Genomic DNA, 17,729 nt, shown 5'->3' with positions numbered 1-17,729 from the left:
CACCACAGAGCAGTTCGTACACTCAACATTGTTTATGTAGATACACAGAGCTCCACCACTGGTTATCACCCATGTAAGCTGTATATTCAAATGCTCCCTTAAGATGAAATGTGTTTGTGTTGATGTAGAAATACAAAATCATCATCATCATCATAGATATTACTACCTGTGCAAAAGGAAAAATGTTTCCTTCTCTATTGCTCAGCCGTTGCTTTTCTGCTGCTGCATTCTTTGAATAGCTCAATATTTTTTGAGCCTGGCTTTCTCATCATACATCCACACAGTGCATGCAGAGCCCACTACACCCTTCATCTAAGATCTCAATAAATTACAGCATGTAAAACCTCCTGGCTGCTATTGACAGAACAAGATAGTAGATGAAAGATGCCGTTTCTCTGGAAACCATATTGCTTCAATGCCGGATTACTGGTCTTTCTTGTTTCTGTTAGATTAATGTTTCATTGTGCCTCTACGCTGTATTTTTTTTATTATCAAGTCTCTGCTTGACTACCTGCTGATGACCTGATAAATGTTTATTTTCCATTATACCTGCATCAGCTGGAGTTCTCTATGGAGACACATCTTTACAGAAAGATGTTTGCTGGATATAGTCAGACTGAGCTCCAGGAGGTACATTCAATCAAAAACAAAACAAAACAAACAAAAGCACCTAATGTACCACACAGGGGTGTAACAGGACTTATTCCATTGACAATGGATCTCACTCAGTTTTGGACCACATGGGTCAAAGTTTATGTTGACAGACTCTGAAGTGAGCACAGATATGCAGCAGGTTAAAGACACTCATTTACTTAAATAGTGACATTAATTTTTATATGGCTACATAAATAGTCCGACATTTTGGTGCTGAACAAATGTTACCTTCAGGGTACACCCTGGACGGATCACCAGATCATTGCAGGGCTATCTTCAGGGTGAATTGCAAATCCATTCACTTGTCATCCAGTCAATCTTCTGCTCATTATCTAAATTTTTATACCAAACAGCCAGACTGTCTTGTAAACTTTAAAAGTGGTGTTGAACAATACTTCTTAAGGTTTGTCGAACATCTTTCAGAGATTCTTTAGACTGTGAATGTGTTTTTTTTTCCTCTATAAATTTTAGGTTTAGTACTTGTATCATTTTAAGAAGTATGTGTTTGTTTGCTAAGTTATTAACAAGACATTTTTATCCGGACGACTGACACTCAGAATATTTTCTCTATTTCAGACCATTCTCTGTAAACCCTAGAGATGGTTGTGCATTAAAAACCTACTAGATCCAGGGTTACCAGCCCATCTGATACCAACAACTACGCCATATTCTCTCACTTAAATGCCTCTTTTTTCCATTTAGATGCTCCATTTGAACTTAAGCAAGTTGTCTTGACTATGTCTGAGCCTAATAGCATTTAGTTGAAGCCACATGATTGGGAGATTAACTATTAGTGTTAAGATGCAAATGAACAGGTGGACCTAAGAAGGTTGCCAGGGAGTGTATGCCTCACTTAAGCATAAAAGATGCTACAACCTTTAGTTTTTCCAAATAATTTAATAAACTGAAAAAATGGCAAACATAACAGTTTTAAAAGCGTAAAATAGTAGCTATTAGCTGCAAACTTCACTTATCTCATTTTAGTGGTAACATGTCTCTAAAATATTACCTGGGTGACTTGATAGTCAGGGTGATGTTGCAGGTAGGAGCACAAATCATGTTTCTTCACGTGCAGATGTAGTATCCTGTGGTCTCTTTGGAAATATTATATAAATACTGGACGCCTCCCTATGAAAGACAAAGAGTGAGTTGCTTAAAATATGCATGTACTGTATGTCACCGCTATCATGATGTAAATGTTTATTATAACATATGGACAACCAGTACAGAGCTGTTATTTCAATCAACCAATGCAGTTTTTCAGTTCTTTTGGAATAAATGATTGTACATTTTGATTATGCAAATATGTATCGTCATGCAGAGGAGTCAAACAGGTTTTCAACCCAGTATTGGTATCAATGCTAATTTGTCAGACTTTGTCAGTTATTCATTTTCAAACTTTTACAAAATCTTACATTACTCTCTGCTTAAACCATATGGAATAGTTTTTAAGAAACACATTTCAGTAGAGCCTTAATCTATATTAAGACAATGTTATTAAATATAGAGCTGTCATCCCTTTGTATAGCTTCATTTCATTTGGCAAAGCCTTGTCAAAGCATCCTATGGAAACCGTGAAGGATCTTTGAGAAAAAGAACAAATTTCTTGATTCTTGGTATGTAACAAGCAAGATTTTCTGTCTTCGTGTGCGTCTTGGAGCATGCTGTAGCAGTGACTGGCTGCTAACAAACAGTTCTTGTAGTCTGTAGTCTTTTGTGGCCTTATGTATAGTTATTGCATTTCTGTATGAATAGAGACTTATTTTGTTCCACTAGAGAAGGGTGAGAATTGAGTTGCTCACCATGGTTATTCTTCCCCCTCATCTGTCATCTATTTTTTCATTATTTGCAGTTAGTTTCACACATTTTCTTCTGTTAGTAATTGACTGCTTTTCTTCAATTTTCTTTTTATGTTTGTGTGCACATAGGGGGGCTAATTTAATCTTTCTCATGCTGTTCAGAAGATGCACCCCCTTCCCTGTTTCCTCATGCTAATGTTCTAAAAAACTCCTCTAAAGCATGGGTGCGTGCACACACACACACAGACACACACACACACACACACACACTTGACATGCACAGCTCATTTCTCCTGTACAGCATTAGCAATGTCAACTATTTTGTCAAAGAACTGCAAAAAACATAGGATGTGCCAATTAGTTTTACTTTAAGTGACGTTTTAAATCTGTTTTGGCTTATTGCATATTATGTGACCGTTCTGTTTAAAACAATTTAGAATATATAGATTTAATCCACAAAAGTCACACAATCATAACAAACTAAGCTGAAATTTGATATTTGATAAGTTTCTGGTTGGTTTCAAAGTGATCTAAACCTTAAGTCACATTAAAACACAAATTTTTTGCATGGGCAAAAACTCACCTTAATTTAGCTATACTTTTTCTGTATATTTTAAATAATGTGTTTGTGTATTTGTTTGGCAATCACATCAGTAGAAAAAGCAGAGGAAACAAAAACTGACATCCAATAATCTTTCAGTTCACAAAAATGCCAAGTAAATAAAGTGTCCATGTTGATGACAAAGGTACCTTTTCTGTTTTGAGAAAAAACATTGTTTAGACTTGGTGAAAGAGGTGAACAGGTCAGAATCATGGAGAAAAGCTTAAATTAAATTAAAAACCTAATAATCAAACAGTTTAGCCTTCAACATTTGCTGTTGACCTCCCTCACTCCAATGCTCCCCATCTGCTCTCCCATCACTGAAGGAAAGTGCAGAACAATTTACTTTCTAGCTCTATTAAGATCTACTCTTTTCTTTGGAAGATGAACCTGAAGTTGTAGAAGCAGTTGTGGTCCTTCTTCAATAACAGTGCAAACCAAGCAAAGTGTAATTTCTTACAGGAATACTCAGCAATACAAACAGCAGAGCCAAGGCAGAAGTCTTTTTCTCCATGGTAAAAATCATTAAAATAATGCAAACTTTTCTCTGTTTGGCTGTTTTCAATTACAATAAACTCAAGTGGGTGTCCTAAATATGCTCATCACCAATTGCTGTACAAGTTACGCTTTTGTTCCACCCACCGTACATGTTTTTGCTTGTCTTATCATCCAGCATACCTGGTTTTTTTAAGGAAACTCCTGCGTGAGGCAGCTTTATGGATTTGCTGACCACTAGTTGATATGTTTTGCATTTAGCTGTTTGTCAAATTTAATATAAATCGCTTTCAGTTTAAACTCTAGTGGTTTGTAGTATTTAGAGCCTACATTTCTTTTATTATTGTTTTCTTCTTTCTCTATTATTTATTATTTGGTAACAATTAGACTTATGTTGCAAGAAAGAGAATAACAAACCACCTAACCTTAACTTGAGTAGGTGCAGAAACCAAATGAGTAGATCTGGAGATTACTGAACTTTTGTCAGTGTCATTAAATATGGATCAATATCACCTGTTTGACAAAAGTTTGTCAGCCTAAGCTAAATTACACAAAACTGAAAGAACAATTTTAAGATATTGAGGTTTGCCATCTGGTAAGCATTCTATCTTCAGAGCAGCACACACACTCATGGTTCTTGGTAAGACTACAGCCTGTGCTGCTCTGTCTGCAACAGTTATTCTGCAAACAGATAAAACAAATCTACTAAGGCTTAAATATTTACTTCTTAGTCATACAAAGATGGAAAAAATATTTCAACTTAACTCTGTTCCCATAAAGACAGAAGTAATGTGTTTGAAAAGTTTCAGTCAAGATCCACAGCACAGAAACATGTTTGGTAAAAGTCACCATGAGCTCCATGTGGCGTAATGGATTCATGTCTGAACTAGTCCTGTTGGATCTCAGTGCTGGATTTCATACCATCAATCACAACACTGTATCACAGAGGTCTGGACATATTATTGGGAAGAAATGAATCTCACTGGGATGGTTTAAGTTGTAACTGTTGCAATCACATTGTTTCTAAAATAAGTATATTCATTTATTTGCTCTAAACCAATTATATAACTGAGAGTTGAGGTTTGTTAATCAATAGCTTGAAAGGGAGTAACAATATTGGCCCTTCTGTTTTGAAATCTTCATTTAGATTTAGGATGAGCATTTAGATTTAGACTGAGCAACTACATGCACATCTCTACTTTTTAAATTTTTACATTACATTTTTACATTACATTAGCACACAAAAGCCCAGTGACATCTTTTGCTCCAGTTTGTTCCTCATCAGGATCCTCAGGAAGCAAAGTCACTACTGGGCCTTCTTTTTAACAGCTGTGGGATTAGTGAACCAGGATAGGTTCTCTGAGATATAAACATGTCACTCTCTCCACCTGGTCTCCATTGATGTGGAAGGGGGGCAGGGTGTACTCTTCCCTGTTCTTCCCGACGTTGATGATGGAATGGTAGAAATATGATTGGAAAAGATTTCACTCTATGTATGTTCTATATTTACCTGTTAAACGTAACAAAAATCAACTTTAAAATTACAGTTAAGGATTCTCTATGAAGGTGTCACCCTTCTTTATTTGTTGTCACATATCGAGTGACTGAAGCTGAAACACTTTACCTTGGCCATTATTATTATTATTATTATTATTATTATTATTATTTATTATTATTATTGTTATTATTATATTATTATTATTATTATTATTTATGATTGTGATTATTATTATTATTAATAATACTGCTACTTTTAATCTGTGCAAGTGAAAGAGCTTGCTGTTCTGTTACTCACCCATTGCTTCTCTTTTGCTTCATTCTATGACCAATTAAATCTTTTGCTCTCCTGGCTTTCTTATCTCATTTCTACACAATTACTGCAGAGCCCATCTCACCTTTCATTTAATATGTCATATAAATGCAGCATGTAAAATTTCCTGGCAGCTCTTGACAGACCAAAGAAAAAGACATGGATTAGAGATGTTCTTTCTCTGCGTAACGCGTCACACCAGTCTTTGTTGTTCCTATGTATTTTCTATTGAATGAATGCTTCAGTGCGATTCTAAGTGGTATATTGTGGATTATTTCTCTACTTGACTACCTACTGATGACCTCATAGTTGATTTTCACCTCTTACACCTGTGGAGCTCTATTATCCTGCAGCAGCTGAGGGTTTCTATGGAGACATCTCTCACTTCAGGGTGGTATTTGTCATATAGACAGACAGAACTTCAGGAGGTAAATTTAGCTTCTTGGTCTACAAAAACACATATTCTATCCCTCATATAGAAGCATAACAGGACCCAGTGTCTAATTAATGCATCTTAATAATTTTTGATCATATGGGTCATAGTTGCAAATGACAGACTGTAAATTGAGCACAGATAATCAGGCTTTAGCTTTATGAGACTTAAGATCATAATCTCCCCTTGATGAAGTAAAAAGCTGTCATAGGTCTTAAATACCTTTTGTCTAATAATAGATATTAATTTTAATCTTGGTTCCTCAGAAAGTATGATTATCACAAAAATTGGTACTGAGTACACCATGTCACTTTCAAGATTATTTTTGATAAATTTATTAATGTATTTAAGAATCTGTATTTTAACTTGTCATCTAATGGAACTGATGGCTTAAGATCTAAAGTTTGTGTAATTTTGTCATGACTGAATTATTGCAAAATAGAGCTCAACTAAAATATATTTATGGTCAGAGCTGATTTAATAAATATATTTGCAGGATTTATGTATTCGTTGACCACTTTATTAGGTACACTTATGTCTAGTTAACAGGCAATTTCTAGTTAACACAAATACCTAATCAGGCATGTGGTCAAGACAACTTGCTGAAGCAGAGAATCCGAATAGAAGAAAGAAGATTTTGGTGAGTTTGAATGTGGCATATTGATCTGCTGGCATTTTCACATACAACCATCTTTAGAGTATACAGAGAATGTCTGAAAAAGAGAAAATATTTCAGCTACAACATTCAGATGGTAAGGTCAAAATAACATGAAATCATGAGTCCATCCTGCTTTTATATCAAAGTGTACCAACTAAACATAGATTAAACACCACTGCATACCTGAGTATTGCTACTGATTATGTCAATCCCTTTATGATCACAGTGTATTCATTCTCTGGTGGTTGCTTCCAGCAGGATAATGCACAGTGTCACAAAGCTCAAATCTTCTTAAACTGGTTTCCTAAACATGTTAATAAGCTCTCATACTTCGATGTCCTCCATAGTCATCAGATCTCAATTAAATAGAACACCAGGGTGTGCTAGAATAAATGTAAATCTCTCTCTCTCTCTCTCTCTCTCTCTCTCTCTCTCTCTCTCTCTCTCTCTCTCTATATATATATATATATATATATATATATATATACAGTACCAGATGGAAAAAAGCAACAGTTTAACAGGTCATGATATAAAAGAAAATACAAATATAAACAAAAAAATAAAGAAAAATAAATAAATAACATGCGTGTTAAACAGATAGATATTGATATACCCACTGACTTTACAGAACTTTTTATTTGCAGTTTTTAACTCTTTTTGGTCCAATCTGTCCAACAGAGGCACAGATTGATCGTGCAGTTTTGGTGTTGTGTTACTTTGAGCGCACCAGATGGCAGCTCCGCGCTCAAACCCCAGTTGGACACAACTTTCACCAGTCATTTTTCCTCCCTGATATTTCTTGGTGCCTATGTCAGCGGTATGGTCAAGTGTTTAAAAATAGTCAGCCTCTTGAGCTGCTGGTTGGTTTGACTGTGGGAGTGATGGAGCTTCTGTACCACAACGCGTCGCGCAGCGTCACTACTCTCCAGAGCTCGGCACGGACGATGTGGCACACCGGCGTGGCCATCGCTACCGTTTACGGTGCTATCAGTGTGTTAGGGTTAATTGGCAACATCACGCTTATCAAGACGTTTTGCTCTGCCAAATCCACCCGCAGTGTGCCGAATCTCTTCATGTCAAGTCTTGCGCTCGGGGATGTTTTGTTGCTGGTGACCTGCGCTCCAGTGGATGCAAGCCGCTTCCTGTCAGAGGAGTGGTTGTTCGGCAGAGTGGGCTGTAAAGTCATCCCTTTCATCCAGCTCACCTCGGTTGGGGTATCTGTGTTTACACTTACAGCCCTCTCCGCAGACAGGTAGGCTGCTGTTTTTGTTATTATCAATATTTCATCACATTAACAAAAAACTTGGGCTGTACCACGGCAAGGTAATTATCTAATTAAAGTCTAACATTTATTTATTTATTTATTCATTTAGCAAACAAGCTTGGTGTTAAAGAAAAATATTTACACGTGTTCTGATCAGCAAAAGCATACAGCCGTGGACATTCTGTCCAGGTCTGTTGCCAAGGAATCGAATCAGTAGTTTCAGGGAAAAATAAGCAAATAAATAAATAAAAAATAAAGAAACTACGTTAGCTGTCAATAAATAATAAAACCCGTTGTCATTTCAAATCTAGATGGATGTAAATGTGATAACTTTCTTTTTTTGTTGTTGTGTTTTTTTTTAACTGTCTATTTTAAAAGCACCAACTGTCCATGGAAAACTTGGATAGAGCAGCTATTAACCAGTAATATTTAATTTGAAATAACTTTAAGTCTTTTAGCCTTTCTGGTAGTTTTGATATGATTTTATGTGTCATTGTTTTAGTATGATCTATTCTTTATTATTGTAATGTGCTTTTATTTTTGTCATACATCTTTTTATGTTTTTTTTTAATTGTTTTCTTGAGCTAAACATGTTTCTTGTTTTGTTTTGTTGGTTTGATTCTTGTGTTCTTACATCATTTTTAATTTTGTAAAGCACTTTGGGTTGCTCTTATGTGCTTGATAACGTGCTATATAAATAAAGATGAGTTGAGTTGAGTTAATGTTTCCAGAATGATTTAATTTGAGCCTCTCTGTAATACCTGAGTGAAAAAGATCTGGGTAGCCCTGAAGCTTATCACATATGCAGTTTTAATCACTTGTGCTCATGATGTGAGTGTGGGAACACGTTTTGATGAAATAGCTATTCAAACGTCTCAGCTCTTTTTCCTGTTATCTTGTATCTTTGGACACTTGCCTCTTGTCACCGAAGGCAACAATGACCTCTTATTAACCTCTGCTCAAGCCATTTCTGCTGTTATTAATGGCTAATAATAAACTAGAGCTAGTATGAAAAACATGTTTTTGTTAAGAGAGACTGGGACACTACATGTTTGTCATTTTAGTCTTTTATTAGTCAATCATTTCAGAGGTTGAACCGTTTCTCTCAGTGGCAATCAGTAATTTATATGTTTCTGCTCAGCTTGAAATGGTAACTGAAGAATGAAATTTGACATACAATAGTGATTTTGGATCCATTTTTTCAGTAGTTATTTCATTCCATTTGTTCACTTAGATATTTCTTTCAAGACAGGAATAAGTGTTCCTACTTACTTGTTAATAATTCATTTGAAAAAAGACCAAATATCTTTTATATAATTTTATGATAATAATAATAATAATAATAATAATAACAATAATAATAATAATAATAATAATAATAATAATAATAATAATAATAATAATAACAATAATAATAATAATAATAATAATAATAATGTTTATAAAATACGTTTAATTCAAGTGGCCCTGAGATGTTTTAAAGCCTACGCACTGTTGCCAGGACACTGTACATGTATAAGTATCTGTAGTCTATTTTTAGAGCTATTCATGTTATTATACAGTATTTTATTGTACATTTAACTATGTGGAAAATATTCAGCTTAGTCCAACTTATTTATGCAGTAATCTCAGACATTCAGTTCCACTATGGAGTCTGATATGAGGGACAGAAAATTTAGTCATCTTAAAGTTCAATTTGTGACAAAAAAAATGCAGCACTATGAGCACAAAACTGAGCAACACTGCTTCGCTTCTCTATACCATTCTATAGTGTTTGCTCCTGTTGGTCCTATTGTATTTTTGTGGCATGCCTGAGCTAGTCACAAATAAAGTAGTTTTTCAAGTGGTGTTTTGTTCTTACTAAATTTATTCACCACTGTATTAAAATAAAAATACTTGAAAAATTGAAGATTTGAAAAAAAGAAAGAAAAGGTTTGTTGATAAAATCCTTCAATTTTTTTCTTTTTTTTTTACCTAAAATTGTATTTTATGGCTAAAGGAATTGTTGTGGACCAGCTATTTTACTGGCCTTTTACTGGACCCTTTTCTGGTGTTGAGCTTGGGAGCCAGCAGGCTAAGGAAAGTTGCCCAAATGTTCCTCTCATAAGAAAAATTTTCCAGTTTTTTCAGGGGATAATCTGAGTTCTTAGGTACGATGAGATCTCTAGAGTATGTTCTGGGTTCTTAGGTTTTGCATGTATGTGAAAAATGTGCAGAAAATTTACTTTAGACTGGATAGATTAATGCCTTAGTTTGGTTCATTCCTTACCCAAACGAGATGGTACAATGAAGCCCTTTGGACTCAATACCTGCAGCCATAGTCATTTGAAGTGACTAGAACATAAAGATGGAACCTGTATAGTGAAGTGGACAAAGACATACAAACTTTTCACTTTAATTTAATCTGATTGCCTTCTCCTGTCACTGGGATGAACTGTTGAAGATTTAATAATGATCTGTGTGTGCATAAATATTCATGACATCAGCAGGTCAACTTCAACTTCTATGCATTATTTTAATTGCCTCATATTTTCTTAATCACTTTCACAAGTTCAATATAACATTGTTGACCAAGTTGTAAGACCGAAATGAATGTATTTGTTCTTTTAGCCTTTTTGTTCTGTACTACCTGTGACAGATTTTTCTCTGAAATTTTTTAAGTTAGTAACATAAAAGAAAGATGCCCAGATGTAAATTGAAGTAACAGGGAATTTATTATTTTGAAAAATATGCATTTGCTCCATGTCAATAAGTTATTGTTTTTTTTTATTATTAACATTTTAATAATATATTTCAGGTGATTTGTACTGAATATATATTAACCAAAGATTTAATCCCCACCACTACAATTTATCTGTTTATCAGGTACAGGGCCATTGTGAAGCCTCTGGACATCCAAACATCAACAACCACCACCAGCATTGTCCTGCGAGCAGCATTTATCTGGGTCATCTCCCTGATCTTGGCTATACCGGAAGCTGTTTATTCTGACCTCCACACCTTCAACGTTACCTCCACTAATGAGAGCTTTGTCACTTGCGCTCCCTATCCCCATGCTGGGAAACTGCACCCGCAGATCCACTCCATGGCCTCCTTCCTCATTTTTTACGTCATCCCCCTGCTGGTGATATCCATGTACTACACCTTCATCGCCCACAGCCTGTTCCGAAGCGCCTCTAACCTTCCTGTGGAGGGGAACATGCATGCGAGGCGACAGGCTAGTGCTCAAACTGTAACAAGCAAAGCGCCTGAACCAGATGGAATATAATTTGATATGAATAGATAGATAGATAGATAGATATAACTTTATTGTGCTATACCTGCTAGTTACTGTGATTAAAAAAGTAAAAGTACAAGAAAAAAGGGCCATTTCAGCGGAAGTCTTAACTTCACACCAGTCCTCAGAGCCGTTGTTAACACTCTTAAGCTTAACCTTGCCCATTATGTTTAATGGGTGAGACTGACAGAGACAATTAATTCATAATTAATTCATTATGAATTAAAATCTGAAAAACATTATATATGTCTTTATGTGAAATTAAATTACATTTTAAATAAATTATTAATAGATAATCTATTCATGCATTTATTTCCCACTATGATAATTTAATAACAATTTAATTTTATATATATATATATATATATATATATATATATATATATATATATATATATATATATATATAGTCATATATAAGTCATATATAAGTCATATATAAGTCACTATCTATCTGTCTGAATGAGTTTTCTGTTACCAACAGGTTGAATCCAGAAAGCGCTTGGCCAAGACGGTTCTAGTGTTTGTTGGTCTGTTTGCAGTGTGCTGGCTACCCAGCCACATCATTTACTTGTACCGCTCCTACCACTACTCCCAGGTAGACAGAAAGCACCTTTTTAAACTTTTGTCCAAGTTTTTTTTCTTAAGGTTTAACTGACTGAAATGTTTATATCCTGCCTAACTCTGTGAATTATATGGAAATGGACAGCAAAACAGAAAGCTGAAAAACAGTTTAGAATTTCCATAAGCCAAACAACAGGACTTATCTTTCATAATCTGAGGTTCAGTCTGGACTAATATTATGTAAAAACTCATATAAGCATTACATATGGAAAACAATAAGAACACAAGCTCTTCACCTTCTCTGTTTTCTGCCAGGTGGACACCTCGCTGGCTCACTTCGTATGCAGCGTTGTGGCTCGTATTCTGGCTTTCACAAACTCCTGCATCAACCCGTTCGCTCTTTACCTGCTTAGCAAGACCTTCAAGAAACAGTTCAACCAACAACTGTGTTGTTGCTGTCGTTTGATCCTCCAACACTCCCCACAGAGCCCAACGCATTATAACACACGTGTGACTTCCATCCACAGCACACATCACTCCGTAGCAAGTCTGACCATGATCAATGGCAGACAGCTCTATCAGGAGGACTGTGTGTAAGAGTGTGAATATGTACTGTTTGTGTGCAGAATTTTTCCTGTGTCTTTTGTTCTCAATTTAAAATGATAAAGACCTATGAAACATCATGAGCTCAGAAAACTAACAAAGCTATTGTGGTGATGCTCATGTTTATTGAATGGTTTGTCTTAACTAATAGCTGAATGCACGTAAAGTATTTAGTTCATTTTGTTGTTGGTGTTCCTTTGAAATGATTGGATAACTGTGCTCATTATATGAATTATCAGAACCTTGCATAATTTAACAAACTGATTGGTTAGAACTTTATGTTTAGAAGTGCTACTGTTTTGTTTACTAATACTTGTAATTAATATGATTAATAACCTACCCACTGTTTAATATAATTATTAGGTCCTAAAACATAAAAAAAAAAGCTGGTAGATGTCATTTATTTGGCAGAACCAGCTCACAGCCCGGGCTAGTCACGCCAAACTTTAATTTGTGTAGACAAAAGGAACCTAGTTATGCAATCAATTTGATTACTTTTTAAAAATTATTTTATAACCAGTGAATGTTTTTGTTATGATTTTGCCCAAAAGTAAGCTTTATGTGCTTTAAGATATGGTATTCTGTGCTGGTGTACTGAATATTGATGTTAAATGTTCTTTCTGCACCATATTTCTGTATTTGATCTTTCTTAATATCAGATGTGGTGATTACTGTAAAACTTTAACTGTATCTTCAAAGATGCATTTTAAATGTTGTCTGTCCTTTGAATAAACTCAGTCTTTTGAAAATGATGAAAATGATCCGTTTGTTGCTGTTATGGGAAACATCTTTTTTTTTCATCTACTTGATGCAAAAATGACTACATACAGGAATATATGAGGAAATGACTGGGACTTCCATTTTTATAACCCCTATGTTCAAAATTCTGCCCATATGTCTTGTTACTTCTATCACTTTATTTGAATGTGTGAAAGTTCAGTTAAAATCTACAGCTTTGCATGTATGTAATAACACTGTCAGTCTGTGAATACAAGTCACTAATGTTACACGAGTCACTTCTGTAATTATAAAGCTTTTCCTTCCTGCCTTTTGTATACCTTGCTGAATGGGGGAATAGACATTAGTTTACAAGGCTACTTGCACAAAGAGACAGAACAGAATTTGTTTTAAAAAGATTTTCCCTAAATAGGAACTCATTTGACATCACAAATCAACTTTTAAGAAGATATTATTTATTAGTATTAGTATTAGTATTAGTATTAGTCTTAGTATTAGTATTAGTATTAGTATTAGTATTAGCATTAGTATTAGCATGAGGATTAGGATTAGGATTAGGATGTACGCTATGGCCAGACATAACTAAGGATAGACTGTTGGTTGGGAGTGGATATGGCTCCGGCCTGTGGTGGTTCGTGCTCTGACCCTACAAAACACACTTATGTTATTGCATCTTTCTAATATAAACAGCCATGCATTCTAACAAATGAATCAATAATAAGAAATAAATTAAAATAAATATCACAAAGACCAGGGAAGGTCTGGTGGCTGGATTGGCCCTTACTCCGATATCCCATTGGTTCAGAACATGGCCTGCACACACTGGAACCATTTTGAAATGTGTCACACTATTTCAGGACAGATAAAAAGAAAAAATATAGATAAAGTCAAATAGGTTAGGTGTGGCATGTGGTTGGCTTGTATTTGCAGACTTGCAGATTGACTTGTTCTCACAGACATGTACAAGTAAGATTAGATATACTTGTAAATTGTCTCCATACAAACACATACACTACAGTCAAAGTTTGGACACACTTACCCACTGGATTTAATGGGAAAGTGTGTCCAAACTTTTGGCTGGTAATGTAAATTTGTTCTGTACTAGTTATTGTTTTTACAACATTCAAATATGATTACAGAAGTCACAAACAACTTGTACCCAAGTCATTAAACATACAGTATGTAGTAGTTAGAAAACTATACCGTCTCTACACTATGCACATGAGAATATACTCACTGCATTTTGTAAAACAGGAACCAAAGGAGTAATGTCTTGTTTTAACATGGAAAATGGGAGGTTTGGCAGAATTTAGCTGTGGAGTTGCACATGCAACTTCTCCAGGACATTCATTACCTCATATTTTCTTAATCGTTTTCACAAGTGTTTGCAGTTCACATATATCTGTCAAGGACAATACACACTAAGGCTTCAGTAGTCAATAAACAATTGTCTGATTGTGCAGACTGATCCATGTTCAACTGCATAATGAATAGAAAATGTGGATGCTTTTATTGACACAAAAGTGTCTCAGTCCTGTTAACCTTGTATTAACAACAGGTTCTGTTTTTGTCACTGGATATTATTCTGCACTGTGGCCATATCACACTGCAGTGTTCTTATCTGGTGTTACCCAGAGGGAGAATATCCTACCCAGGTTTTGATGAGTGGATGCACAATTCAGTCTGGATATGTTTTGTTTAATGGTGGTGTGTCTTGGCAAATTTGTTTCCTGCATGGTCCCAGCTACTAACTAACATGGCATCTTCAAACTCGGAAGTTTTCTGCAAATAAAGGTTAGTTATTATCTTTTAATTTTAGAAAAGAAACAAAAAACAAAACAAACAACAACAACAAAAAACAAAACAAAACAAAACAGAAATTAGGTTGTTAGCTTGTAATAGCAGCTCTGCTGAATGATAACATCTTGACTGAGTTTTGAAATTGAATCAAAATACTGCTGTATGCCTCTGCATGTCTTGTTGACTGGGTCAATATGATTTGCAAGTTTATGCATGTCTTAAATGCAACACACAGTGTTTGCCAGACTGCTTTTAATAAAAAAACAAAACAAAATACCGTCAGACCACAGACTGTCAAACATGGCCTTCCTGTTGTTATGACTCCTCAGAGGTTCTGGTCATGAATGCTGTAGATAATGTTTCACTGGAGGGAATTCTTGATAAGGTGTGGGCTCATCCAGCTTTCTATCAACACAACTACCAGAATAAAAATTGTCTTCAGATTTAGGCCTTTGGCAGCTTTGCCTTTTCATTATCTGTTGCTTTCAAACTACGTTTTTCATCACTGTTGAACATAAATTAAAGCAATGTGGCTGGGCACAGAAATAACTTGGTTTAGGTAAAAATGGTCACAAAATTTAAATGGACAATTTCTATTTGACGATTCTGGTGTTTGTTGGTCTGTTTGCAGTGTGCTGGTTACCCAGCCACATCATTTACTTGTACCGCTCCTACCACTACTCCCAGGTAGACAAACAGCACCCATTTTAAACTTTTTTCTACATCATTTTTCCAAAGGTTTAAAAGACTGAAATGTTTATTTCATCCCTAACTCGGTGAATTAAATGGGAATGGACAGCAGAATAGAAAGCTGAAAAAAAGTTTAGAATTTCCGTGAGCCATACAACAGCATTTATCTTTTATAATTTGAGGTTCAATTTGGACTAATATTTTGTAAAAATGTACCACTAAAAGTGAAACATGGTGACATTTTAATCAACTTGGTTGGCTTTTCTTCACCTGCTAATGATTTTCTGGTTTTATGTGAGACTTATGCTCAGTCTACCAGACTATTTGTCATTAGTCAAGTTTCTATGATTTTAGGAAGCAAATCTGAAGCAATCTAAAAAAAATTATTAAAAAAATGTGAGGAAAACATGTTTCCATTGATTGGTTTGTATAAACCACTCTGCATAGTGCTCCCAGGAGGTGGCAGTTTATGTTATGTAGCCAGTGGTTGTATAAGAAGTTTTCTAACGGTAGACAAACAGCAAAAAAAAAAAAAAAAAAAAAAAAAAAGAAAAATTATTTTTAAGTAGATAAAGTAATTAATTAAAAAATATGTTGGACATACATAAGACAGAAATATAGCTTTTCGTCAGAAATGACTTTCATCCTTGGAAAGTCCTGGGTTATCTCATCATGGCTGGGAAAACACTGATGAGCCACATGAAGTGATGTTGAAACAGCAGACAGAAAACAGTGCTGCTTTGCTGGGTCATATAGAATTTGCAAAGCCATTTCTATGTGCATCAAGCCTTCTTTTTAACAGGCAAGAACATGCCAAGCAAGTATATAAAATATTTTGTGCATTTAAAGTTTTACTGTTTTCTTGTATCCTCATAATAATTTTTTTCATCTGCACAGTCACATCTGCTCCTGATTTTCAGTGTGATGACTACATTTCAGTCAAAACCAATGTCAGTGCTAAAGTGAAAATAACCTGCTCAGCTATGCAGGATTTTAGCTCCTGCTCTAACGATATAATCGCACATGCCCATCTTTGAGCTTCAGTCATTATGAATATCAACTGTGTCCCACCTCAAAAACATTGAAACGACGTAAAAGCATAAAGGAGAAAACACGAGCAATGTTTGAGTTAAACTGCAACAAATCCAGTGATAAGTAATTGTATCTTGTTTGTTACGAACAGACAAAGCATGCATATATTACACATAACTTATCAGATGATTGATCAATTCCAACAAAAAAACACTAAACTAAAAGATGTGTGGGGAAATCCTGTTGAAGCAAAAGAGAGCAAACTTCTTGAGTATGTCGCAGAGTAGATTTTATGAATATCTGATGAGATGCTCAGTGTCTTAATGTTTAGAAGAAAATAAAGAGAAAAACTATAAATCATTTACAACAATAATCCTTAGGAATGTCCAGTGCCAACATTTGTCAATGGCGTCTTCAAAAAGGCATAAAGAGTTTAAATATATGACTAAAAGCAGATATTTATTTGCACTAGTTATACATCACAATAGCTCTGAAACATCTTTTTACAAGGTCCTGAAAAGCACTTTCAGCTTTTTTCTCTTTTTATACTCATGAATGGTTGGTTAGCAAAATGACATTTATCCAATAAGACAACACATTACACCCACATTAAAAGATATTTTTAGTTTATTAGAGAAAACAGAGGAGTACTAGCATTCTTGCCATCAGCAAATATTAACTAATTGTTTTAACAAGTGTGCACAGAGTGGTAGCAAAACACCACTGTGATCTCCCTGCATTTGTTATTCTAAAATAAAGCAAAATCCACTTTTAGTCATTAAGTAAAAGCAAGCAAGGTAGCAAAATGTAAGCAGAACTTGTGCAGAATTTGTTTATTGTGTCAACAAAACTTTGAATAAGCTCTTGAACTTTACAATACTTCTTATGGGTATCATCATCATTATTAAATAATATTAACCCAGAAGGTTAGCTCATCTTTAGCTTCTGATTACCACAAAGACACTACTTCCACATTACTGTGACTACCTTCATCATCCTCATCATTCTCATCAGGCAGGAGTGCGGATAATGGTCTTGCAGCAAACATGTCAGTAATGTTTGCACATTTGGCAGTGCCTGCCTAAGGGGTGCAGTCTTTTCTTGGCCCACAATTTCTTTGCAGCTTTGTGGCCTTTTTTTTTATTTAATGTGAACTGTTTTAAGAAGACACCAAAGATGAATCACTTTACTTGACAGGATAAGCCTGGTTTCTTTTAAAAGAAAAGTGAAATATCTAATTACTTGTGGATTACTTTTGTAGGCTTGCACATTTTCTTGTTCTTTGTTTTGGATTTCAATACTGTATTTTAA

The 17,729-nt window shown here is 35.0% G+C and overlaps 1 protein-coding gene across 1 annotated transcript; it reads left to right on the top strand.

The window, feature by feature from the left end:
* The first annotated feature begins 7,331 nt into the window (after positions 1-7,331).
* grpr (gastrin-releasing peptide receptor) lies at positions 7,332-12,935 on the top strand. Its single transcript, XM_041982998.1, has 4 exons — positions 7,332-7,702; positions 10,580-10,931; positions 11,476-11,589; positions 11,871-12,935. The coding sequence occupies exons 1-4, from the start codon at positions 7,332-7,334 to the stop codon at positions 12,150-12,152; spliced, it is 1,119 nt and encodes a 372-aa protein (XP_041838932.1). The 3' UTR covers positions 12,153-12,935.
* The last annotated feature ends 4,794 nt before the right edge of the window (positions 12,936-17,729 follow it).

This window comes from Melanotaenia boesemani, chromosome 1 (assembly GCF_017639745.1).
Source record: "Melanotaenia boesemani isolate fMelBoe1 chromosome 1, fMelBoe1.pri, whole genome shotgun sequence".
Lineage (NCBI taxonomy): Eukaryota > Metazoa > Chordata > Actinopteri > Atheriniformes > Melanotaeniidae > Melanotaenia > Melanotaenia boesemani.
This window is presented reverse-complemented; position numbering and strand designations above follow the sequence as displayed.